We start from the raw sequence: 25508 nt of genomic DNA on the forward strand, positions 1-25508 counted from the left end.
TTCAAAGTGCACTGTGCTAAGAACTGTATCGTTTGTAGGGTCAGATCACTGTTGGAGTACAAGGTTCAGTTACTCCAAGTCCACTCGGGGCCCTTCTGTTTTTGACGCAGCATCAGAGTACCAGGATGTCATTTTTTATGAACTCCTGAAATGGAAGTCTTGGCTAAATGTATGACTAGCCACATTCACACTGCCCTTTGCAGGGATCCGGCACCAATTCTCTGCGTGTTCCTCTGTGTCAAAGTCTCCCATGCGGCAAGGGGTAAAATTTCGCTGCACCTCTGTAGGCCTCTGGAGGTAGCATTAGAGACGCAGTATTGGTGAACTGTAGCTGTGTGAGTGGACAAGTTGGTGGTGCGGAGTGGTGGAATGTTGATCTGTAACGTTACATTTAATCTTCTAACCCTGCTACATCATGCTAGTCATGGTAATCATTGCCACTGACATTGTGATTTTTCTAGAATAATGCAGAGGATCCCATAATGCTTGATGTCTGTCCACAGCAATGCAAATTAGGGGGAAGATAGAAAGAGTGGTTACAGACATATTGAACTGGTCATGCCGGATATGATTGATGAAAATGTTGGACAGTGATGATTATGTCAGCTCCCTTTTTGAGAGCTGCTGAAGTCTGTGACTTCAAATTGTCCATGGGAGAAGGCAGAACGTGTTGCCTATGGACACCATGACATCAACTATCTGTTGAATAACTTCGAAACAGACCCACAGAGACAAAAAAATGGAAAATTCACCTGAAGGCATGTTTTACCAATGCAGGGTTGTGTGCTATTGCTGGTGCATGTTACAGGGGCTGCCAGAAGAGGCTTGCCCTAATTCCGATGCCACATGATATGATTTTTTCTATCTCATTCTCCCTGGCTGTATGTGGGTTGAGATTTAACTGACTAAGCAGAATTAAGACAGATAGGAGATCATCTCTTAAGTTGTGATGATGGACGAGCTAATATCGGTGTCACTTGTGGGAATTGAGGGTGGACACAACTGGTTGATAACTGGGAACTAACGACATTGATAATATATACAATTCTTACATCAGATTAAAAGACTGCAAAGTATGAGATCCAAAAAATACAAATGTTGGTTGGCCAATGTAATGAAGCCTTTTAACATTATTTTTGTCACATTTAAATTTTTAAGCTCATCTGTAACTGTGTAGTACTTGTAGCATTTGCCAAAAAAAACAAAAAACAAAACACAAATTACACGTTTAGAAGCTTTATTTTATACTGTGGCAAAATACATGATGGATAAAGCATTTTTCTTTTTTGCTTACCCCATGTACCCTTTGAGAGCATTAACGTATGAATTGTTACAAGTGTCGGTTTAGAATCAGAATCAGAATTTACTTCATTTGTCCCGCAAATGGGAAAATCACAGGAGCCAAAGGACAGTGGTATTGTAATAAACAATGATAATGGTAAAACTGATCAAGAAAAAAAATAATGAACTATGAAATATAGTGTGTAAAACAACCACATAGAGGGACACACATGATGGCCCAGTAATAAAGTATGTTGCATACATCATGAATTTTGAAAAAACTTTGCAACACAGATTATTGTAAAGAAAAAAAAAAAGAAAAGTTTTTGATGACAATCGCAAAGACAAGAATTTAATAAATTTGCTGATGCAAACGCTTGTCTTTGACCTAGTTTCAAAAGCGGTGTATTTAAAAAAATGCATGATGATGGTGTAGATTTGTTATTTAACAGTTAAATTCATATTTGAAGAATTTGAGCTAAAAATGTTTAGAGTGATTATGCAATGAAAACATTTCTTGAAGGAGGGATAAAACAAGGCATAAATAATGGGGTTTAAGGTTGAATTGAAGTAACCCAACCAAATTAATACTTCTATGAGCAGACCAGGTGTGCTGTAGCCAGTGAGGGGATCAATTATTGAAACTATAAACAAAGGTATCCAACAAAAGATGAACGCACCAAGCACAATACTGAGAGTCTTTGCAGCCTTGCACTCAGACTTTTTAACAAACCCACCTTTTTCTCTGTCATTTAAACATTTGCTCTTATCTCCAGTCTTTCGTACATGCTGTTTAGCCACGATAAATATATGCGTGTAAATACAAACCATCACAGTGCAGGGAAAGAAAACGCAGATAGCACTGCCCAAGATTCTCCAAAGTGGGTTAGAATAAACAAAACAAGCACCAAGGCACGCTATTGATGCCATTAAATCTTCTAAACCTGCCTCATTGGCCTTTGAATAAAGGACTCCATAAGAGTAGGCAGCAGCCAGTGCCCAGCTGACACACACCATCATCACAGCCACTGTTACCGTGATTTTTCTAGAATAGTGCAGAGGATTACATATTGCCTGATGCCTGTCAACAGCAATGCAAATTAAGTGAAAGATAGAAAGAATGGTGAGAAACAATTCAAAACTTGAATGCAGTTGACAGAATGCATCACCATAGAACCAGCAGCCATGAACAGTCCGGGTGGCACTGAAGGGCATCACAGTAACACCCACTAGTAGATCAACCAGAGCCAGAGATGAAATGAGGACATTGGTAGGACTATGCAACTGTTTGAAGTGACATATTGACAGGATGACAAAAGAGTTCCCTAAAATGGTAACTAGCATGCCTGAAACAAACACCAAATAGAGGGCAAAATTAGTCCCTAAACTATACTGTTCCACAACACATGAGGCATTGCTGCCTGGAGCACAGTACATCAAGTGCTCCTGAGAAAAGTAATCAGTCATCATAAACTCAAACACAGATGCCAAAACCTCAGATATAACCCAACAGATCCCAGCAGAGAGAGGACAGGGGAAATGGGATAAACATGCTGACATCCCTGTGTTGTTACAAAAGTCACAGCCAAGATGCCACCTAAATAATTGTTGGATACGCAGTGCCATCCAATCAAAGGCCTTCTGTCAATATACATGTAAAATAATGCAAGCAACATTATTATGTCATCATATTTGTGTTTTGCAAACCATTGAGCTAAATCACCATTAATAGTTTCATAAGGAAAATAATTTCGTTTTGAGTGCTGAATAAGTATAATTTTAATGTGATATGTTAAATATATACATATAGACATTCATGTTGATTTACACAGCAAACTGAGCATTCGTTTCTATAGTATGATAGTGAATCTGAGCTTCAAAGTACACTCTGCTACAAACTTTATTGTTCATAAATTGGTAGTGCTGTTGGGGTATAATGTAATGTATAATGTATAATGTAAATTAGAGAGTAGAGAGGGAAGAGAAGCTCAAGTGTTTCATGACCAGGTGAAATGGCAGCTGTTAGCAGCTGTTGCTATAAGTGATGGCCATAATGTCATGTCATCGTCTGTAACCGCTTTATCCCTTTTTAAAGGGGTTGCAGAGGTTGTTGCTGGAGCCAATCAAGCTGTTTCTGGGCAAAGGCAGGGTACACCCTGGACAAGTCACCAGCTCATTGCAGGGCCCTCACTGATGGCAACTGCACATCAGGAGCAATCTGGGGTTCAGTATCTTGCTCAGTGACACTTCGACATGCAGCTCAGTTCAGCCCATGGAAGCCAGGATTTGAACCAGGAACCTTCCAATCACTAGCTGACCTGCTCTACCCACTGAGATACAGCCACCCCAGTATCCAGAGCTGGCCCTGGGCATAGCAGTATAGGCAATTGCCAGGAGCGCTGTCAGTTAAAATGCTTAGTTTTCCATTCCCTTTGTAATAGGATTGGTTGGTTGTAGGTGAAATGTGAATATCTACACTATATTACCAAAAGTATTCGCTCACCTGCCTTTACTCATTCTATGAACTGAAGTGCCATCCCATTCCTAACTCATAGAATTCAATATGATGTCGGTCCACCTTTTGCAGCTATTACAGCTTCAACTCTTCTGGGAAGACTGTCCACAAGGTTGAGGAGAGTGTTTATAGGAATTTTTGACCATTCTTCCAAAAGCGCATTGGTGAGGTCACACACTGATGTTGGTCGAGAAGGCCTGGCTCTCAGTCTCCGCTCTAATTCATCCCAAAGGTGTTCTATCGGGTTCAGGTCAGGACTCTGTGCAGGCCAGTCAAGTTCATCCACACCAGACTCTGTCATCCACGTCTTTATGGACCTTGCTTTGTGCACTGGTGCACAGTCATGTTGGAAGAGGAAGGGGCCCGCTCCAAACTGTTCCCACAAGGTTGGGAGCATGGAATTGTCCAAAATGTTTTGGTATCCTGAAGCATTCAATGTTCCTTTCACTGGAACTAAGGGGCCAAGCCCAGCTCCTGAAAAACAACCCCATACCATAATTCCTCCTCCACCAAATTTCACAGTTGGCACAATGCAATCTGAAATGTACCGTTCTCCTGGCAACCTCCAAACCCAGACTCGTCCATCAGATTGCCAGATGGAAAAGCGTGATTCATCACTCCAGAGAACGCGTCTCCACTGCTCTAGAGGCCAGTGACGGCGTGCTTTACACCATTGCATCCGACGCCTTGCATTGCACTTGGTGATGTGTGGCTTGGCTGCAGCTGCTCGGCCATGGAAACCCATTCCATGAAGCTCTCTGCGTACTGTACTTGGGCTAATCTGAAGGTCACATGAAGTTTGTAGCTCTCTAGCAATTGACTGTGCAGAAAGTCGGCGACCTCTTTGCACTATGCGCTTCAGCATCCGCTGACCCCTCTCCGTCACTTTACGTGGCCTACCACTTCGTGGCTGAGTTGCTGTTGTTCCCAAACGCTTCCATTTTGTTATAATAGAGCTGACAGTTGACTGTGGAATATTTAGGAGCGAGGAAATTTCACGACTGGATTTGTTGCACAAGTGGCATCCTATGACAGTTCCACGCTGGAATTCACTGAGCTCCTGAGAGCGGCCCATTCTTTCACAAATGTCTTGTTTCACAGTCTGCATGCCTGAGTGCTTGAATTTATACACCTGGGGCCAGGCCAAGTGATTAGAACACCTGATTCTGATCATTTGAATGGGTGAGCGAATACTTTTGGTAATATAGTGTATCTATCTATCTATCTATCTATCTATCTATCTATCTATCTATCTATCTATCTATCTATCTATCTATACACACACACACGGCACTTGTTAGACTGAATTGTATTGCATTGACAATAAAGGTGAATGAATCTCATCACATTTTCATTATTAGTCTATATTAGTCTTATGTATAGCACACATCAAGCATCTGTTTTTTTATTAAAATGTAACATCCAGTGGTCACATATACTTCTCTCCTCAGATGCACTTTAAAAACATTTCACTACCAGCCCAGTGACACAGCATCAGGTGCTGTTGTCCCTCTACCTTAGCACAGCAGAGTGACACAGCATCAGAACAGATGGGAGATGGGAGTTAGTTTACAGAGGACCAGTTCAAATAAAAAAAACATTTACACATTTCCCAAAAACAAAGATGGGAGAGTGTCAACATGACTGTAACAGAGTCTTAATCACTTAATCACTGGGGAAAAAATCAAAAGAAGCCGGCTGATGTTTTCAAAGAGAAATGATAGCTTGCACTGCTTGTGCTTCTAAGTGTTTTCTCCAAAATAATACAGACTTAATTAGGAAGGACTAAAGGACTGGAAAAATGCAAGCCACTTGCTGAAGGTTCATGAGGAAAGCTGGAGCACAATACCCACATGGCAACATGAAAGGAGTTTGAGGTCATTTTACAAAGGAGCTGACAAAAGATAAGCGAGAGATGGCACTCTGTGGCTGGGAGATAATATGTTTGCACAATGTCTTATTTATATTGTATTTCTATTATCACTTGTTTCTTTCTTCAGTTTTTATTTGGTGTGATATTTTTGACTTAAAGGATGCAAGACGGCACCGGTTAGTTAGTTTAAAACATTAAAAATACAAGCTAACATTTTTGACAGAATGTGAGGAAACTTTGTTGACATTATGTCAAAAATGTCTGTGTATTGTGTTGCAGTGTTTTTTTGAAGTTAGCATGGAAACCAGTTAGCAATGGCCCGCACTGACTTGGCGCAACAACACGATAGAGCCCCCAGAATTTCAGCAAGGACATGGTTCTCACAGCCAGTTCTTTAAATTTGACACTCTCTTGACTTGTAGTGTAATGAATAAAGAACATAACTTATATAATATAAATATAATATAATATAAATAAGTAAATATTCTTATAAATATTCTTACACATTTCATATGCTATACAAAATAATAATACAACCATACCTCCTCTGAATTCAGGCCTTTTTTTTCTAGTCGACCCTTACTGTATTAACTGTGCATTTTGGCTGGTAGAAGGTTAACCTGAAGACTCATATGTTAACATCTGAGTTGGAATTCTCTTACCTTTTGATTTTCTGAGTGCAATAGTGTGATAAACTGGCTGGACATGGGCTGACTGCAGGAAACTAGCTTGATGCAAGATACAATCTTAGAGGCAACAGGACTAGACATGGACCCCCGGCTGGTTACTAGGCAACTGACTCTGTAACAACAACTCACATTATCATCCTCATCTGATTCTGACAAGTTTGAAGTCAATTCCTCATGATTTCCATTGTTTTTTGTTTTTTTTTTAGCCTTTTCCTTGATTGAAAGATTGTGATCCTTTTAATCAGAACTTACTTGAATGTCCAGAGGGTAGAGCATGTGTATGTGAGAGAGGCTTAACTAACTCATTAAGATAACATTTTACTGCAGTGGTGAAAAAAATAATAAATAAAAAAAACCCCAAAAAAACCCAAATCGTGAAGTAATAAATGACGCTGAATATGAACATATGCATATACATGACAACATCAACTGACTCAATGCACAAACTAGGTGTGAGTCTAGTCTAATATAGTTATTAATGACAAGTGCAACTCAAAGGCCTTCATACCACTGATTCAAATGCATGACCAACACCTTGTTTTAAAAATATCCTATTTGAAAATGTTAAACAGTATATATTTTGAGTGTGGATGTATCATTTAACAGATAGATTCATATTTGAAGAATTTGTGCTGAATATTTTCAGAGTGATTATGCAATGAAAACACTTTTTGTAGGAGGGATAAAACAAGGCATAAATGATGGGGTTACAGGCTGAATTGAAGTAACTCAACCAGTATAATACTTCTAAGAGGAATGAATTAATTCTGAAGCCAGTGAGGGGATCAATGATAAATTGCATAAAAAAGGGCATCCAACAAAAGATGAATACTCCAAGCACAATACTGAGAGTCTTTGCAGCCTTGCTCTCAGAGTGCTTAACCAATTGACCTCTCCCTCTGTCATTTAAACTATTGTTCTTATCTCCAATCTTTCTTACGTGCTGTTCAGCCACGATAAATATTTTAGTGTAAAGACAAACCATCACAGCGCAGGGAAAGAAAAAGCACAAAGCACTGCTCAACATCCCCCAAAGTGGGTTAAAATACACGAAACAACCACCAAGGCAAAATGATTCTGTTATATCCTCTAAACCTGCCACATTGGCTTTTGAATAAATGACTCCATAAGCATAGACAGCAGCCAGTGCCCAGCTGACACATACCATCATCACAGCCACTGACATTGTGAGTTTTCTAGAATAATGCAGAGGATTGCAAATGGCTTCATGTCTGTCGACAGCAATGCAGATTAGGTGGAAGATAGAAAGAGTGGGGAGAAACACCTCAAAACTGGTGTGTATGTGACAGAATGTATCTCCATAGAACCAGCAGCCATGAACAGTCCGGGTGGCACTGAAGGGCATCACCAGAACACCCACTAGTAGATCAACCAGAGCAAGAGATAAAATGAGCACATTGGTAGGACTATGCAACTGTTTGAAATGACAAATTGAGACAATAACAAGAGAGTTCCCTAAAATGGTAACCAGTATGCCTGAAACAAACACCAAGTAGAGGGCAAAATCTTTCCAAAAACCTAACCGTACCTGAATACATGAGGCATTACTGCCTGGAAAACAATCCAACAAGTCTGGAGGCAAAGGATGAGTCATAGTAAATCAACAGACATACGCCCAAACCTCAGATAACACCCAACAGGACCCAACAGAGCAAGGACCTTGGGAAACACATGCTGAAACTTCTCCCCTCTAGCCAATATCGCAAATTGAAGCCACGCAAATAATCAACAGATTCACTCTGCCATCCAATCAAGGGCCTTCTATTAACATACATGTCAAATAGTCTAAGCAGCATTATTATGGCGTCACATTTGGAATTTGCATGATAATGATCTAAATAACCATTAATTGTTCACCAAGGAAAACAATTTAGTTTTGAGTAATGTATAATTTTACAAGATGTGATTCATCAGTTGTAGAAGTATTCCAGCATTAATTGCTGCATTGTTGATACACACTAGACACTGATTGTGTATCTGCAAATAGTTCAAGTGCCAAAGCACAGTCTGTTGGAGTATAACATTTGGTTATTCTGAGTACTCTGGGATTTTCTGTCCGAGACTGGTAAACAGAGAGCAAAGAGAAGCCTGGGTTTCATGACCAGGAGAAATAGCAGCCGTAGATATGAACAATTGATATGATTTTAGTTTAAAACATTTTAAAAGAAGCTAACATTTTTCAACATCATGCCAACAATGTGTGTGTATTGTGTTGCAGAGTTGTTTACTGAAGTTACCATGAAAAACTAGTTTATGCTGGCCAGCCCTATCTCAAGGCAATAGCAGGATAACCTACAGTTTCAGCAATGGCATGTCTGCAAGTTCTCTATATTTCCACGCTCTTACCTTGTAGTGTAATAGATTAACAAAATAATCTTACAAATGTGAATATTCTTGCATATATACTAAACAACAAAAATGTACTACAACCATACACCCTCTTAGTTGATTTTTTTCACTTCTCCTAAACTAAGACAGTTTTTTATTCTAGGGTGTAATTTGTCTAAATGCAAATAGTTATCGATGATGAAGTGCAAAACAAAAGACTTTTGATGCACTTATGCAAATGCATGACACAACACCTTGTTTAAAAAATATCCTATTTGAAAATGTTAAACAATATATCTTTTAGGTGGATTTCATTTAAGAGATAGATTCATAGTTGAAGAATTAGAGCTAAATATTTTCAGAGTGATTATACAATGAAAACATTTTTTGAAGGAGGGATAAAATAAGGCATAAATAATGGGGTTACAGGCTGAATTGAAGTAACCCAACCAGTATAATACCTCCAAGAGGAAAGCAGGAATGCGGAAGCCAGTGAGGGGATCAATAATAAATTGCACAAATAAGGGCATCCAGCAAAAGATGAATACACCAAGCACAATACTGAGAGTCTTTGCAGCCTTGCTCTCAGACTGTTTAATCAACCCACCTCTCCCTCTGTCATTCAAACAGCTGTTATTATCTCCAATCTTTCTTACATGCTGTTTAGCCACAATAAATATTTGAGTGTAAAGACAAACCATTACAGTGCAGGGAAAGAAAAAGCACAAAGCACTGCTCAACATTCCCCAAAGTGGGTTAAAGTAAACAAAACAACCACCAAGGCATTTTAATGATGCCATCAAATCTTCTAACCCTGCCACATTGGCTTTTGAATAAAGTACTCCATAAGCATAGACAGCAGCCAGTGCCCAGCTGACACACACCATCATCACAGCCACTGACATTGTGATTTTTCTTGAGTAATGCAGAGGATTACATATTGCTTGATGTCTGTCGACAGCAATGCAGATTAGGTGGAAGATAGAAAGAGTGGTGAGAAACAACTCAAAACTAACATGCAGATGACAGAATGTATCACCATAGAACCAGCAGCCATGAACAGTCCGGGTGGCACTGAAGGGCATCACAATAACACCCACTAGCAGATCAACCAGAGCCAGAGATGAAATGAGCACGTTGGTAGGACTATGCAACTGTTTAAAGTGACATATTGACAAGATGACAAGAGAGTTCCCTAAAATGGTAACGAGCATGCCTGAAACAAACACCAAATAGAGGACAAAATTGATTCCAAAACTTTTTCGTATCATAACACATGAGGCATTGCTGCCTGGAACACAGTAGAGTAACAGTTCTGGAGGCAATGAGGCATGAGTCATTGTAAAGAAACCACATACATCAAAACCTCAGAGATAACTCAACAGAACCCAAAAGAGAGAGGATCTCGAGAGAAACATCCTGAAACCTCTCTTTTGTAATCAATGCTGCAACATTGAAGACACCTAAATAATAATTAGATTCACTGTGCCTTCCAATCAAAGGCCTTCTATTAACATACAATTAAAGTAGTCAAGTAATATTATTACATCATCATCATATTTGCATTTAATTCAACATTGATCTAGATAACTATTAATGGTTTCACAAGGAAATTAATTTTGCTTTGAGTAATAAAGCATAATTTTAAGTGTTGCCATATATTTCTTGTAAGACTTGTAGTATAAGTTTACCTCAAAGTACAATGTGCTGTAAACTGTATCATTTGTAGATTTAGTGCGCTGTTGGAGTGGGCCCTTCTTTTTGTGATGTTGCAGCAGAGTACCAGAGTACAATTTAAATCAAGTGCTAGCTAAATGTATGACTAGTACCATTCACACTGTCCCTTGAGTGCTGGGATCCACTCTGGTCCATCTTGTCTGTGACGGAGCAACAGAACATCAAGTGTAGTTTCATGAAACCTGACATGTCAGTGCTAGTTAAATGTATGACTGACGGGTGAATTCACCAAAATAATTCAACACACATGCAAATTACAGAGGTGATTTGGATTTTCTGTATTTAGATTTTGGGTATTCGTTGTTGTCATTGGTTGTGTGTAAATGTTTACATTGTTTAGCTAACTTAATATTAGATTAGGTGAGATAAAATTACTGACTGATTGACACAGATCTATATTCCTCTACTGACTGAGATTAATCTGACTCTCAGTTTTATGTGGGGGTGGGCTTGGTCATCCTCTTGCTCCTGTGAGTCTCAGCGATTTATCGACAGATTCAATTTACCAGAGCAAACAACCCAACTTATCATCCTTATTTGATTCTAATAAGTAACTGAAGACAGTTCCTTCTGGTGTCAATTGTTTTCTGGCCTTTTTCTTGAGTGACAGCTTGTGATCCTTTTAATCACATCTTACTTTAAATATATGACAGATACTAGCAGAACTAAGACAATTTTATTGCTGGTTCAAATGCATGAACAAGTCCTTGTTTTAACAACAATAGTTATTTATAACGTATCATATTGATATTACGTGTGTCATTTAACAGAAAAAATCATAGTTGAAGAATCTGGGCTAAATATCTTCAGAGTGATTATGCAATGAAAACATATTTCGAAGGAGGGATAAAACAAAGCCTAAATAATGGGGTTACAGGCTGATTTCGAGTAAGTCAACCAGTACAATGCTTCCAAAAGGAAAGGAAAGGATCAATGTGGAAACCAAACATGAGACATTTCTGCCTGGTACACAGTAGTAGCACTGCTCTGTAGGCAATGTGGCATAAGTCGTTGTAAACAAACAAACAAAAAGTAAACCAAAAAAAGAAAAGCGCTCAAGCAAAAAATCCTTGAAGTATCCTTGAGCAAGATACTGAAGCCCAAAATAGCTCCTGAGGTGCAGTTGGCACATTGCCATCTGTAAGGTGAAATAAAGTAATTTCAGAGAGATTCTACATACTCTGTAACAGCATTGATACGTGATACATTTTTAGAAGTCTAAATTGATCAAGGGATGTATCATTAGGAATTGAGTAAGTATCACTCATCGGAATTGAGTATAGAAGTTATTGTTGCAAGTTGTTGTTTCACTACAAGTACTGAAAATATTTCCATTAAAAATAGTGTGTAAACAAAAGATTGCTCAGTAATGAAGGACGTTGTTATGTGCATAATGTACCGCTATCACATTCAGAATAAAAACAGTGGTTTGTTATAATTGATGACAATTGCAACAAACAAAGGCCTCTCTGCAGATTACACAAATGCATGCCTTACACGATGAAAACTCCAAAATCTATTATCTGAAGAGGTTGAACAGTTAATATTTTTAATGCTGAGATGTGTCATTTATCAGATAAATTCATATTTGAAGAATGAGAGCTAAAATTTTTTAAAGTGATTATGCAATGAAAACATTTTTTGAAGGAAGGATGAAACAAGGCATAAATAATGGGGTTACAGGCTGAATTGAAGTAATTCATCCAGTAAAATACTTCAGAGAGCAGAAAAGGTATCCTCAAGCTAGCGAGAGAACCAATCAAATGTAGCAAATATAAAGGCACACAACAAAAGATGAATACACCAAGCACAATACTGAGAGTCTTTGCAGCCTTGCTTTCAGACTTTTTAACCAATCCAACTCTCCCTCTGTCATTTAAACAATTGTTCTTATCTTCAATCTTTCTTAGATGCTGTTGAGCCACAAAAAATATTTGAGTGTAAAGACAAACCATCACAGTGCAGGGAAAGAAAACGCACAAAGCACTGGTCAAAATCTCCCAAAGTGGGTTAGAGAAAATGAAACAACCACCAATGCACTTAAATGATTCCAAATCCTCTAACCCTACCTCATTGGCCTTTGAATAAAGTCCTCCATAAGCATAGACAGCAGCCAGTGCCCAGCTGACACATGCCATCATCACAGCCACTGACATTGTGATGTTTCTAGAATAATGCAGAGGATTACATATTGCTTGATGTCTGTCGACAGCAATGCAAATTAGGTGGAAGATTGAAAGAGTGGTGAGCAACACCTCAAAACTGAAATGGAGATGACAGAATGTATCACCATAGAACCAGCAGCCAGTAACAGTCCGGGTGGCACTGAAGGGCATCACAATAACACCCACTAGCAGATCAACCAGAGCAAGAGATAAAATGAGCACGTTGGTAGGACTATGTAACTGTTTGAAATGGCAAATTGACACAATGACAAGAGAGTTCCCTAAAATGGTAACGAGCATGCCTGAAACAAACACCAAATAGAGGAAAAAATTTGGCCAAAAACCTAACCGTACCCCAATACATGAAACATTGCTGCCCGGAAAACAGTCCAACAAGTCTGGTGGCAAAGGATGAGTCATAGTAAATCAACTGACATACGCCCCAACCTCAAATATCACCCAATAGAACCCAACAGAGCGACGAACTTGGGAAACACGTGCTGAAACATCTCCCTTGTACCAGCGTTGCAACATTGAAGCCACCTAAATAATCATCAAATTCACTCTGCTATCCAATCAAACGCTTTCTGTTATCATAAATGTCAAATAGTCTAAGCAACATTATTACATCACCATATTTGGAATTTCAACAATAATCATCTAAATGACCAATAATAGTTTGACATGGAAATGATTTTAGTTTTGAGTAATTGAGAAGTACAAATTTAAAAGTTCTTGATATTTACTAAGATAAATATCAGAATTTCTAAGTGCTGCATAGATGAAGCACACTGAAGCTGTATTTGTAAATAGTCATTCCGAGCAGCAGTGAGCACTTAAACACAAAGTGGACCAGCCATAAACTCAGAGCACTGTTGTAATATACACTTAGGCTATTCAGAGGACCACATTCTTGCAGTGGCAATGCACAGTGTGGGCAATCTGTCTAGGGAGATAGACTATGGTGACCAGATGTTGCACTTTGTACAGCACTGCACAGAGTTTTAATAATTTATACTACTTTATACTTTAATTTTGTTTAACCTTTATTTAATCAGGAAAAGACTCATTTACATTAAAAATCCCTCTTTTACAAGAGTATCCTGGCCAAGACAGGCAGCAGCATAATCATACATACACACAAACACAAGGTGGACACAAACATTAAAAACACAAAAGCATCAGGCAAAACATCTGCAACCAGATGTTTCTGCCTCCAGGTCATCCAATTTCCCCTGAGACCAACTCATTTTGTTTCAAAGTTTTCTGTACCACTTTCCAGGCAGAGAGAGCTGCAAACCTAAATGCCTTCTTTCCCAGTTCAGTTCTGACTTTTGGGACAGACAGCAAGAACAATTCCACAGACAGAGGATTGCACGTCCCAGCATAACTTCGGCTAATGTCGGACAACAGGTTAGAAGGAAGAAAACCTAAGATTGCTTTGTTAATGAGAATATGCAGGTGTCTCAGTCTACGTATTGATAAGAGGGACCATTCAACCCGTTCATACAGTCAGGGGCGGTCCTAGACCATTTGGTGCCCTAGGCGAGCTTTATTGATAGCGCCCCATCCCCACGAGAAAAGACCAAAGACCAGGTCCAAAGAAATGCTCATTTGTTTAAACAGTGATAATCCAATCAATATATCAATATGTGCAAATAAATAAACCTTTTCAATAATAAATACACAAAAAGGAAAAATGAAATCAGCTGGTACATGATACGGCCCTCTCCGAACCAGCTCTGTTCTCATTAGGTCTGTTACATGAAGAGGCCAGTCAGTGTCACACCGCGGTGAGGTTGTCTTGTCTTGGGATCTGTCTCGTGAATTTCATGTTTTATTTTGAAAGTAACTCTCCTCTCGTTTCAGGTCACTTGCCCTTCCTCTTGTGTCCCTGGTCTGACGTCATCCCTAATTCCTGATTGTTTCCACCAGTGCTCCCCTTCCCCACGTGTATAAAGTCTTTGTCTTCCCCTGTCTGCGTCGCCAAAGTATTTCGTCTTCCATGTCGTGTACCCAAGCCATTTACCACAGTCCTGATCCTCGATTCGCTAAGTATATTTCTTGTTTTATTTATCTGCCTTTTTGTCCTCTCGAGAAGAGTAAATTTATGTTGTATTTTTGTGGTTGGAATTTGTGTTTGAAGTTTGAGATTTCATAGCCTTTTGTTTCTCCTTCTTGTGAGCGATTTTGTGTTTGTAATTTTTATAAGAAAGAGCAGTTATTTTTCATAGCCTTTGTGCTTCCTCTACGGAGAGATTTATTTTGTAATTTTTATTCTGAAGTTTGATTCACAGATTAGAGTAGGGTTTCCTCCTGTGGGAGCGTTTTTCGTTATTCTATGTTCCATTTTGTTTGTTTTGTTTGTCCCTCAGATTTTCATAGCCTTTTGGTTTTCATTTATTCTGGAGAGCTGCAAAAACAGATCAATAAAACTTGACTTTACTTCTGCTTATACTGCATCTGAGTCCTCTTTCCTGTCCAAGTCTGACAGTATACTTTGGCCAGCTATGGACTCAGCAGAAGCAGAGCGACTCTCGGAGGTGCTGCGGACCCAGGAAGCTCGCTTAAACCGCCAGGAGGAGTTCCAGACATGGCTGCCAACATGGGGCAACTCTCCTCCTAGATCCAGGAGCTACTGGGACAACTCTGTTGCCAAAGCCCCGCCACTCTGACTCCGCCTTCTCCAGCCATCCCGGAAGTACCAGCGTCCTCCGGAGGAGCCTCCTGCAAACTGGCTCCTCCAACTAAGTACGCCGGTGAGCCGGGACTTTGTCGAACCTTTTTAATTGACTGTTCGATTCACTTTGAGCTAATGCCACAAGCTTTTCTGACCGAATGAGCCAAAGTGGCTTTTATGATCTCCCACCTAACAGGGTGGGCCAAAGCTTGGGCTTTGGCCGAATGGAGCCGAAATTCCACAGTATGTGAGACAATTGTCGGATTCCAGACGGTGCTAACAAGGACTTTCGACCCCGTGTGTTCCAGCAGAGAGAAGGCTCAGGAACTCAGCACCCTGAGACAAGGTAAAGACTCGGTTTGCGATTATGCTATTCATTTTCGCACACTGGCTGCTGAGAGTGGATGGAACAATGCCGCTCTCTACGATACCTTTTTGAAAGGTTTGTCGGCGGAGATTCAAGATCTGTTGGTTCCGTTGGATTTACCCACCAGTCTGGATGCACTCATCGCCCTCGCTATTCGCACGGACAATCGTCGCACACAACTCCGAAGATACCGCGAAGAGAGACGAAGCGGCCGAGATCAACATACAGCTCCACGGGAATCAAGATGGCTGACTCCGCACCGAGTGTCTCCAGAAAAACCCCATCTCCGCTCCGACGAAGAACCCATGCAGCTAGGAAGAGCTCGATTGTCCCCGGAGGAACGCCTGAAAAGACGCCAGGAGGGAAGGTGCTTCTATTGCAGAGAAGCCAGTCACCTCGTCAACTCATGCCCATCCAAACGGACCCAGGGGGTGACTTCTAACCAGGTCGCTAAGACTGCTGTTCGTGTGCTCACACAGGTTATAATTAATTCACACATTGACATGGATGTGCTGATTGATTCAGGAGCGGACGAAAGTTTAATGGACCCATTCTAGCCAGACCCATTCGTGCATGTTCTCTTAATGGAGCAGATATTTTTGTCATATCTCACATAAGCAGCCCGGTTAGACTGTCTATTGGAAACCATCATGAGGAGATCCAATTTCATTTATTTACCTCCACCTCCCACTCTCTGATTCTGGGACAACCTTGGCTTTTTCGTCACAATCCCCACATCGACTGGAAGAGTGGCCAGATCAGAGAGTGGGGGGAGGAATGCACCAAACACTGTGTTTCTGAACCGGTCGCAGAAATAAATTTGTTCTCCACTAACCCTGTCTCAGACCCAGAATATCCGGACCTGACCTCCGTCCCGAGCTGTTACTACCATCTCGAAGAAGTTTTTAATAAAGCCAAAGCCTTGTCTCTACCTCCTCACCGTCCTTATGACTGCGCCATTGACTTGATTCCTGGCTCTACGATTCCCAAGGGGCGACTTTATTCCATATCCGGACCTGAGAAGAAAGCTATGAACGAATACATCACCACTTCCCTGAAAGCCGGACTCCCTCGTCCCTCATCATCACCAGCGGGAGCCGTTTTTTTCTTTGTGGGTAAGAAGGATGGTTCACTCCGCCCGTCTATTGACTATAGCCCACTGAATGAAATAACCATGAAAAATCGTTACCCACTTCCATTGATGACCTCTGTCTTCGACCAGTTACAACAGGCGAAAATATTCACCAAACTAGATCTTCGCAACGCCTACCACCTGGTCAGAATCCGAGTGGAAGACAGGCTTCAACACCCCCAGTGGACACTATGAATACTGTGTTATGCCTTTTGGACTCACTAACGCACCTGCTGTTTTTCAGGCCATGATAAACGACGTACTCAGAGATTTCCTGGACCAGTTTGTCTACGTATACATGGACGATATTCTGATTTATTCACCCGACCTCGCCACACATCAAGACCATGTAGCCCAAGTTCTTGAAAGATTGCTCAAACATGACCTGTATGTTAAAGCTGAGAAAAGTGTCTTTCACGCCGAGACTGTCTCGTTCCTGGGCTTCATTGTAGCCCCTGGAAGAGTTCAGATGTATCCGGCTAAAGTTAGCGCTGTAGCCGAATGGCCCACCCCAGACAGCCGCAAAAAGGTGCAGCAATTCCTTGGTTTTGCTAAGTTTTATAGGCGGTTTGTCAGAGGTTTCAGTGCAACAACTGCTCCTCTCCATGCTCTTACCTCCACCCAGGTCCCGTTCATTTGGAACCCTGAGGCTGAAAAGGCGTTTCAGGAACTCAAGCACCGCTTCACCACAGCACCACAGCACCCATCCTCACCTTACCGGACCCCCAGAGACAATTCGTGGTGGAGGTAGATGCCTCTAATGATGGAGTAGGAGCAGTACTGTCCCAGAGATCCGAGAAAGACGGTAAGATGCACCCATGCGCATTCCTGTCCCGACGACTATCCGCAGCAGAACGGAACTACGACGTTGGCAACCGAGAACTGTTGGCTGTAAAACTAGCGCTGGAAGAATGGCGACATTGGCTAGAGGGTGCTGAGCAACCTTTCATTGTCTGGACTGATCACAAAAATTTAGAATTTATTAGAAAGGCCAAAAGATTAAACTCTCGCCAGGCCAGGTGGGTGCTGTTCTTTAACCGTTTTTCTTTTACCTTGTCTTACAGGCCGGGATCCAGAAATGTAAAACCCGATGTGCTATCCAGACTCTTTGATCCCGAGCCTAAGACCAAGCAAACTGAATCTATCCTGCCACAGAACTGTGTGGTAGGAGCGGTGACTTGGCCTATAGAAAACGAGGTAAAGCAGGCTAATGGTGGAGCTCCGTCGCCTTGTGGCTGTCCCGACGATCGTCTGTACATACCCGCTGAGCTACGGCCACAGGTGATTCATTGGGCTCACACCTCGCTGCTTTCATGCCATCCGGGGGTCAGACGAGCCATGTATGTCATCTCCCGGAGATTCTGGTGGCCAGCAATGGAATCGGAGGTCCGGGAGTACGTAGAGGCTTGTTCGGTCTGTGCTCGCAACAAGTCTTCCTCCAAGGCTCGAACTGGACTATTACAACCACTCCCCATCCCATCCAGACCTTGGTCGGACATCTCGTTGGACTTTGTCACTGGGCTCCCGGTCTCCCAGGGAAACACTACGGTCCCCACAGCGGTGGATCGTTTTTTCTAAGATGGTACGTTTTATTGCACTACCGAAACTACCGTCAGCCAATGAAACGGCAGAAGTCATGATGACTCAAGTTTTTCGAGTCCACGGATTCCCAAAAGACATTGTTTCGGACCGGGGGCCCCAGTTCGTATCCAAATTCTGGTTAAGAATTCTGCAGCCTAATTGGAGCCACAGCCAGTCTGACATCAGGATACCATCCAGAAGCAAATGGCCAGACCGAACGCCTCAACCAACAGTTGGAAACCGGCCTCCGATGGGTGGTACACAAGAATCCCTCAACATGGAGCAAACACCTGGTCTGGGTTTAGTATGCACATAATTCATTACCTACTTCGGCTACTGGTCTCTCTCCATTTCATTGTGCTTTTGGTTATCAACCACCTATATTTCCAGACAACGAGAAGGATGCCTCGGTACCCTCAGCATATGCCATGGTTCAACGTTGTCGAAGCATCTGGGCAGCCGCCAGACAGGTTCTTATCCGGCAGGGAGATGGGGTGAAAAGGAACGCAGATCGGAGAAGACGTCCAGCTCCTAACTATCATCCAGGACAAAGGGTATGGCTATCAGCAAAAGATCTCAACCTCAAGGTGGCGTCCAAGAAACTGGCTCCACGCTTAGTAGGTCCTTTCCCAGTCACCAGGAATATTGGACCAGCAGCGGTTCGTCTACGTCTGCCTCAGTCCCTACGAGTACATCCCACATTTCACGTCAGTCAAGTCAAGTCGGTAAGAGAAAGCATGATGGTAGAAAAGGAAAAGGGGTGGGGAAAACCCTGGGAAAGGGGAGTGGTCCAAGGGAACGCCTCTTACGACGTGGCGACACCTCATTGGATGATGATTAGTTTCGCCTGTCAAAATCAGTTTGATGAGAAGTAGGCCCCTATTGTCTCTTTTGCCTAAACCTCAGATAGAACATACTGAAACCTCTGTCTTGAAATTAATGTCGCCACACCGAAGCCATCTAAATAATTATTGGATACACTGTGCCGTCCAATCCAAGGCTTCATATTACCATACATGTAAAATAGTCCAAACAACATTATTATGTCAACACATTTGTAATCTGCTCATCATTAATCTAAATGACCATTAATAGCTTCACAAAGAAAGGATTTTAATTTTGAGTAATAGAGAAGCATAATTTTAGGTGTGTTTGTAAATTGTCACTTCGAACGGCAGGGTGCACTGCAAATCAAATCAATTTTATTTATATAGCCCAAAATCAAAATCACATTGCCTCAATGGGTTTTACAGTCTGTACAGTGAACATCATCCTCTGTGCTTAGACACTCGATTTAAGGGAGTAGTAAACACAGTAGTAAACTCAGAGCACTGTTGTAATGTATAGTTAGGTCATTATTATTATTGCTCAGAGGACCACATTTTAGGAGTGGCAAAGCGCAGTCAGGGCAATCTGTCTAAGGAGATGGACCCACAGAGGGCCAACTGTTATCATGTGTCATCTAACCCAACATTCCGATAAACATGCTGTGATATTCAATTGATTTGTTTATCATACCAAAAAAATAACTAAATGCTGCATACCAATTTTACATTGACTACTGTGTTGAAAGCAAATGCTAAGGTCAGTGTTAGCTTCCTCAAGAGGCTAACAACAGAGTTAGCTCGTCCTACAGTCAAGGTTTTAGAAATGTTCCCACTATTCCAGTGTACATGTTGATTATTATATTCATTGTCATCTTAATACAGACCCAACAACAGTCAGTGGCAGCTAAGTGGATCTTAAGTTTAGAAATTATCAAGTGAGGATAGTTTTGTAGTAACTAATCTCTTATACCCCAATAAAATAGGATGTTATATTCCTGAAAGCAGCCCTGAAACATGTTTCTAGAACACCAAAAGCCTAGATGTTATCCTTAAGTGATAGAAGACAGGATTTAATTCTCAGGAAGTATCTGTAATGAGGCCCCAGGTGTCTTTAACAACAATTTTTAAGACCTACATTTTGTTTTTAAGAAGAAGTTGGCAGATATTTGCCATATTTAAGTCTTTTTTTGATAACATATATTGATGTAATAAGTATTATCCACTTCACATGTGACTATTGTTTATTAGCCCAAACAAAATGTTTGATATTTGATTAAAACAAGGTTGAGAATAAAATTATGAGTTGATCTGAAAAACAGTCAAAGACATAAATAATATCTGCTGCTGTCTGGGCACAATGTGGTTTAATGGCATGTTCTCAAAAATGAGCATGCTACAGCTTCCAAGATGCAAGTATTTTCAAACCATTCCAATCCATGTTTGCTGTCATATTCAGTCATTTGTAATGATTCTTAAGTAGAAATGTGTTGATGCCATGTAAGGAACAACAGCTTCCTTTACAGCAGCAGTCAGGACAAACCTAAATCAGTATGTCCTGTAACCCTCTAAAGTAAACAAGTGCTGTTTCTGACAAAAATCGAAACAAAATAAGGGGAGGCAAAACACACAACAGGTGAATGCATAATATTTAAAAAACAGCCCATCAATATTTGCGCATTGTTACAGGGGAAAATGTTGAAGAAGCATCGATTTCGATACAATTCTGAATTGATAACATAAGTTGATCATAGATGTTTCTGAATTTAGTTGCACAAAAGAGGTTTCTAATGAAAATAGCAGAACTAAGACAATTTTATTGCTGGTTCAAATGCATGAACAAGTCCTTGTTTTAACAACAATATTTATTTATGACGTATCATATTAGTATTTAAGTGTGTCATTTAACAATAAAAATTATAGTTGTAGAATCTGGGCTAAATATTTTCAGAGTGATTATGCAATGAAAACATATTTTGAAGGAGGGATAAAACAAAGCCTAAATAATGGAGTTACAGGCTGATTTTGAGTAAGTCAACCAGTACAATGCTTCCAAAAGGAAAGGAAAGGATCAATGTGGAAACCAAACATGAGATATTGCTGCCTGGTACAGTAGTGCCACTGCTCTGCAGGCAATGAGGCATGAGTTATTGTTAACAAAAAAACAAAAAGCAAACAAAAAAAAGCACTTAAGCAAAAATATCCTTGGAAGTATTTTTGAGCAAGATACTGAACCCCAAAAGGTGAAATAAAGTGATTTCAGAGAGGTTCTGCATACTCTATAACAGCATTGATGCGTGATACATTTTTAGAAGTCTAGATTGATCAAGGCATATATTATTAGGACTTGAGTAAGTATCACTCATAGGAATTAAGTATAGAAGTTATTGTTGCAAGTTGTTGTTTTACTGCAAGTACTGAAAATATTTCCATTAAAAATAGTGTGTAAACAAAAGATTGCTCAGTAATGAAGCATGTTGTTATGTGCATGATGCACCACTATCACTTTCACAATAAAGGCAGTGGTTTGTTATAATTGATGACAATTGCAACAAACAAAGGCCTCTCTGCAGATTACACAAATGCATGCCTTACACGGTGAAAACTCCAAAATCTATTATCTGAAGAGGTTGAACAGTTAATATTTTTAATGCTGAGATGTGTCATTTATCAGATAAATTCAAATTTGAAGAATGTGAGCAAAAATTTTTTAAAGTGATTATTATGCAATGAAAACATTTTTTGAAGGAAGGATGAAACAAGGCATAAATAATGGGGTTATAGGCTGAATTGAAGTAATTCATCCAGTAAAATACTTCAGAGAGCAGAAAAGGTATCCTCAACCCAGCGAGAGAACCAATCAAATATAACAAATATAAAGGCACACAACAAAAGATGAATACACCAACCACAATACTGAGAGTCTTTGCAGCCTTGCTTTCAGACTTTTTAATCAATCTAACTCTCCCTCTGTCATTTAAACAATTGTTCTTATCTTCAGTCTTTCTTACATGCTGTTTGGCCACAAAAAATATTTGAGCGTAAAGACAACCCATCACAGTGCAGGGAAAGAAAACACGCAAAGCACTGCTCAAAATCTCCCAAAGTGGGTTAGAGATAATGATACAACCACCAGTGCACGTATATGAGTCCAAACCCTCTAATCCTACCTGATTGGCCTTTGAATAAAGTCCTCCATAAGCATAAACAGCAGCCAGTGCCCAACTGACACATGCCATCATCACAGCCACTGACATTGTGATGTTTTTAGAATAATGCAGAGGATTACATATCGCTTGATGTCTGTCGACAGAAATGCAAATTAGATGGAAGATAGAAAGAGTGGTGAGCAACACCTCAAAACTGAAATGGAGATGACAGAATGTATCACCATAGAACCAGCAGCCAGTAACAGTCCGGGTGGCACTGAAGGGCATCACAATAACACCCACTAGTAGATCGACCAGAGCAAGAGATAAAATAAGCACGTTGGTAGGACTATGTAACTGTTTGAAATGACATATTGACACAATGACAAGAGAGTTCCCTAGAACTGTAACCACCATGCCTGAAACAAACACCAAATAGAGGAAAAAATTTTTCCAAAATGCTAACCGTACCCCAATACATGAAACATTGCTGCCCGGAAAACAGTAATACAAGTCTGGTCGCAAAGGATGAGTCATAGTAAATCAACAGGCATACGCCCCAACCTCAGATATCACCCAATAAAACTCAACAGAGCGACGAACTTGGGAACCACATGCTTAATCATCTCCCTTCTACCAGCGTTGCAACATTGAAGCCACCTAAATAATCATCAAATTCAATCTGCTATCCAATCAAAGGCTTTCTATTATCATACATGTCAAATAGTCCAAACAACATTATTACATCACCATATTTGGAATTTCAACAATAATCATCTAAATGACCAATAATAGTTTGACATGGAAATGATTTTAGTTTTGAGTAATTGAGAAGTACAAATTTAAAAGTTCTTTATATTTACTAAGATAAATATCAGAATTTCTAAGTGCTGCATAGTTGAAGCACACTGAAGCTGCATTTGTAAATAGTCATTCCGAGCAGCAGTAAGCACTTAAACACAAAGTGGACCAGCCATAAACTCAGAGCACTGTTGTAATATACACTTAGGCTATTCAGAGGACCACATTCTTGCAGTGGCAATGCACAGTGTGGGCAATCTGTCTAGGGAGATAGACTATGGTGACCAGATGTTGCACTTTGTACAGCACTGCACAGAGTTTTAATCGTTTATACTACATTTTAATTTTATTTAACCTTTATTTAATCAGGAAAAGACTGATTTACATTAAAAAATCCCTCTTTTACAAGAGTGTCCTGGCCAAGACAGGCAGCAGCATAATCATAAATACACACGAACACAAGGTGGACACAAACATTAAAAACACAAAAGCATCAGGCAAAACATCTGCAACCAGATGTTTCTGCCTCCAGGTCATCCAATTTCCCCTGAGACCAACTCATTTTGTTTCAAAGTTTTCTGTAACACTTTCCAGGCAGAGAGAGCTGCAAACCTAAATGCTTTCTTTTCCAGTTCAGTTCTGACTTTTGGGACAGACAGCAAGAACAATTCCACAGACCGAGGATTGCATGTCCCAGCATAAATTCGGCTAATGTAGGACAAAAGGTTAGAAGGAAGAAAACCTAAGATTGCCTTGTTAATGAGAATATGCAGGTGTCTCAAGTCTATGTATTGATAAGAGGGACCATTCAACCCGTTCATACAGTCAGGGGCGGTCCTAGACCAGTTGGTGCCCTGGGCGAGCTTTATTGATAGCGCCCCATCCCCACGAGAAAAGACCAAAGACCAGGTCCAAAGAAATGCTCATTTATTTAAACAGTGATAATCCAATCAATATATCAATATGTGCAAATAAATAAACCTTTTCAATAATAAATACACAAAAAGGAAAAATGAAATCAGCTGGTACATGATACGGCCCTCTCCGAACCAGCTCTGTTCTCATTAGGTCTGTTACATGAAGAGGCCAGTCAGTGTCACACCGCGGTGAGGTTGTCTTGTCTTGGGATCTGTCTCGTGAATTTCATGTTTTATTTTGAAAGTAGCTCTCCTCTCGTTTCAGGTCACTTGCCCTTCCTCTTGTGTCCCTGGTCTGACGTCATCCCTAATTCCTGATTGTTTCCACCAGTGCTCCCCTTCCCCACGTGTATAAAGTCTTTGTCTTCCCCTGTCTGCGTCGCCAAAGTATTTCGTCTTCCATGTCGTGTACCCAAGCCATTTACCACAGTCCTGATCCTCGATTCGCTAAGTATATTTCTTGTTTTATTTATCTGCCTTTTTGTCCTCTCGAGAAGAGTAAATTTATGTTGTATTTTTGTGGTTGGAATTTGTGTTTGAAGTTTGAGATTTCATAGCCTTTTGTTTCTCCTTCTTGTGAGCGATTTTGTGTTTGTAATTTTTATAAGAAAGAGCAGTTATTTTTCATAGCCTTTGTGCTTCCTCTACGGAGAGATTTATTTTGTAATTTTTATTCTGAAGATTGATTCACAGATTAGAGTAGGGTTTCCTCCTGTGGGAGCGTTTTTCGTTATTCTATGTTCCATTTTGTTTGTTTTGTTTGTCCCTCAGATTTTCATAGCCTTTTGGTTTTCATTTATTCTGGAGAGCTGCAAAAACAGATCAATAAAACTTGACTTTACTTCTGCTTATACTGCATCTGAGTCCTCTTTCCTGTCCAAGTCTGACAGTATACTTTGGCCAGCTATGGACTCAGCAGAAGCAGAGCGACTCTCGGAGGTGCTGCGGACCCAGGAAGCTCGCTTAAACCGCCAGGAGGAGTTCCAGACCGCCATGGCTGCCAACATGGGGCAACTCTCCTCCTAGATCCAGGAGCTACTGGGACAACTCTGTTGCCAAAGCCCCGCCACTCTGACTCCGCCTTCTCCAGCCATCCCGGAAGTACCAGCATCCTCCGGAGGAGCCTCCTGCAAACTGGCTCCTCCAACTAAGTACGCCGGTGAGCCGGGACTTTGTCGAACCTTTTTAATTGACTGTTCGATTCACTTTGAGCTAATGCCACAAGCTTTTCTGACCGAATGAGCCAAAGTGGCTTTTATGATCTCCCACCTAACAGGGTGGGCCAAAGCTTGGGCTTTGGCCGAATGGAGCCGAAATTCCACAGTATGTGAGACAATTGTCGGATTCCAGACGGTGCTAACAAGGACTTTCGACCCCGTGTGTTCCAGCAGAGAGAAGGCTCAGGAACTCAGCACCCTGAGACAAGGTAAAGACTCGGTTTGCGATTA

At 40.7% G+C, this 25508-nt stretch overlaps 5 protein-coding genes across 5 annotated transcripts; all 5 read right to left on the reverse strand.

The window, feature by feature from the left end:
- Window positions 1-1567: 1567 nt before the first annotated feature.
- Window positions 1568-3352, reverse strand: LOC119027254 (trace amine-associated receptor 13c-like). The gene has a single exon (XM_037112263.1). It carries the CDS (start codon window positions 2905-2907, stop codon window positions 1723-1725), a length of 1185 nt encoding a protein of 394 aa, XP_036968158.1. The 5' UTR covers window positions 2908-3352; the 3' UTR covers window positions 1568-1722.
- A 3601-nt stretch (window positions 3353-6953) lies between these two features.
- LOC119027721 (trace amine-associated receptor 13c-like) lies at window positions 6954-7973 on the reverse strand. The gene has a single exon (XM_037113149.1). The coding sequence runs from the start codon at window positions 7971-7973 to the stop codon at window positions 6954-6956; it is 1020 nt and encodes a 339-aa protein (XP_036969044.1).
- Window positions 7974-9018: 1045 nt separating this feature from the next.
- Window positions 9019-10579, reverse strand: LOC119027722 (trace amine-associated receptor 13c-like). The gene is made up of 2 exons (XM_037113150.1): window positions 10537-10579; window positions 9019-9998 (listed from the first exon to the last, which is right to left on the reverse strand). The coding sequence occupies exons 1-2, from the start codon at window positions 10577-10579 to the stop codon at window positions 9019-9021; spliced, it is 1023 nt and encodes a 340-aa protein (XP_036969045.1).
- Window positions 10580-11156: 577 nt separating this feature from the next.
- LOC119027257 (trace amine-associated receptor 13c-like) lies at window positions 11157-14495 on the reverse strand. The gene has a single exon (XM_037112266.1). The coding sequence runs from the start codon at window positions 13027-13029 to the stop codon at window positions 12010-12012; it is 1020 nt and encodes a 339-aa protein (XP_036968161.1). The 5' UTR covers window positions 13030-14495; the 3' UTR covers window positions 11157-12009.
- Window positions 14496-21316: 6821 nt separating this feature from the next.
- Window positions 21317-24345, reverse strand: LOC119027256 (trace amine-associated receptor 13c-like). The gene has a single exon (XM_037112265.1). It carries the CDS (start codon window positions 22877-22879, stop codon window positions 21857-21859), a length of 1023 nt encoding a protein of 340 aa, XP_036968160.1. The 5' UTR covers window positions 22880-24345; the 3' UTR covers window positions 21317-21856.
- Between the last annotated feature and the right edge of the window lie 1163 nt (window positions 24346-25508).

The sequence above is a fragment of the Acanthopagrus latus genome, chromosome 10 (assembly GCF_904848185.1).
Source record: "Acanthopagrus latus isolate v.2019 chromosome 10, fAcaLat1.1, whole genome shotgun sequence".
Classification (NCBI taxonomy): domain Eukaryota; kingdom Metazoa; phylum Chordata; class Actinopteri; order Spariformes; family Sparidae; genus Acanthopagrus; species Acanthopagrus latus.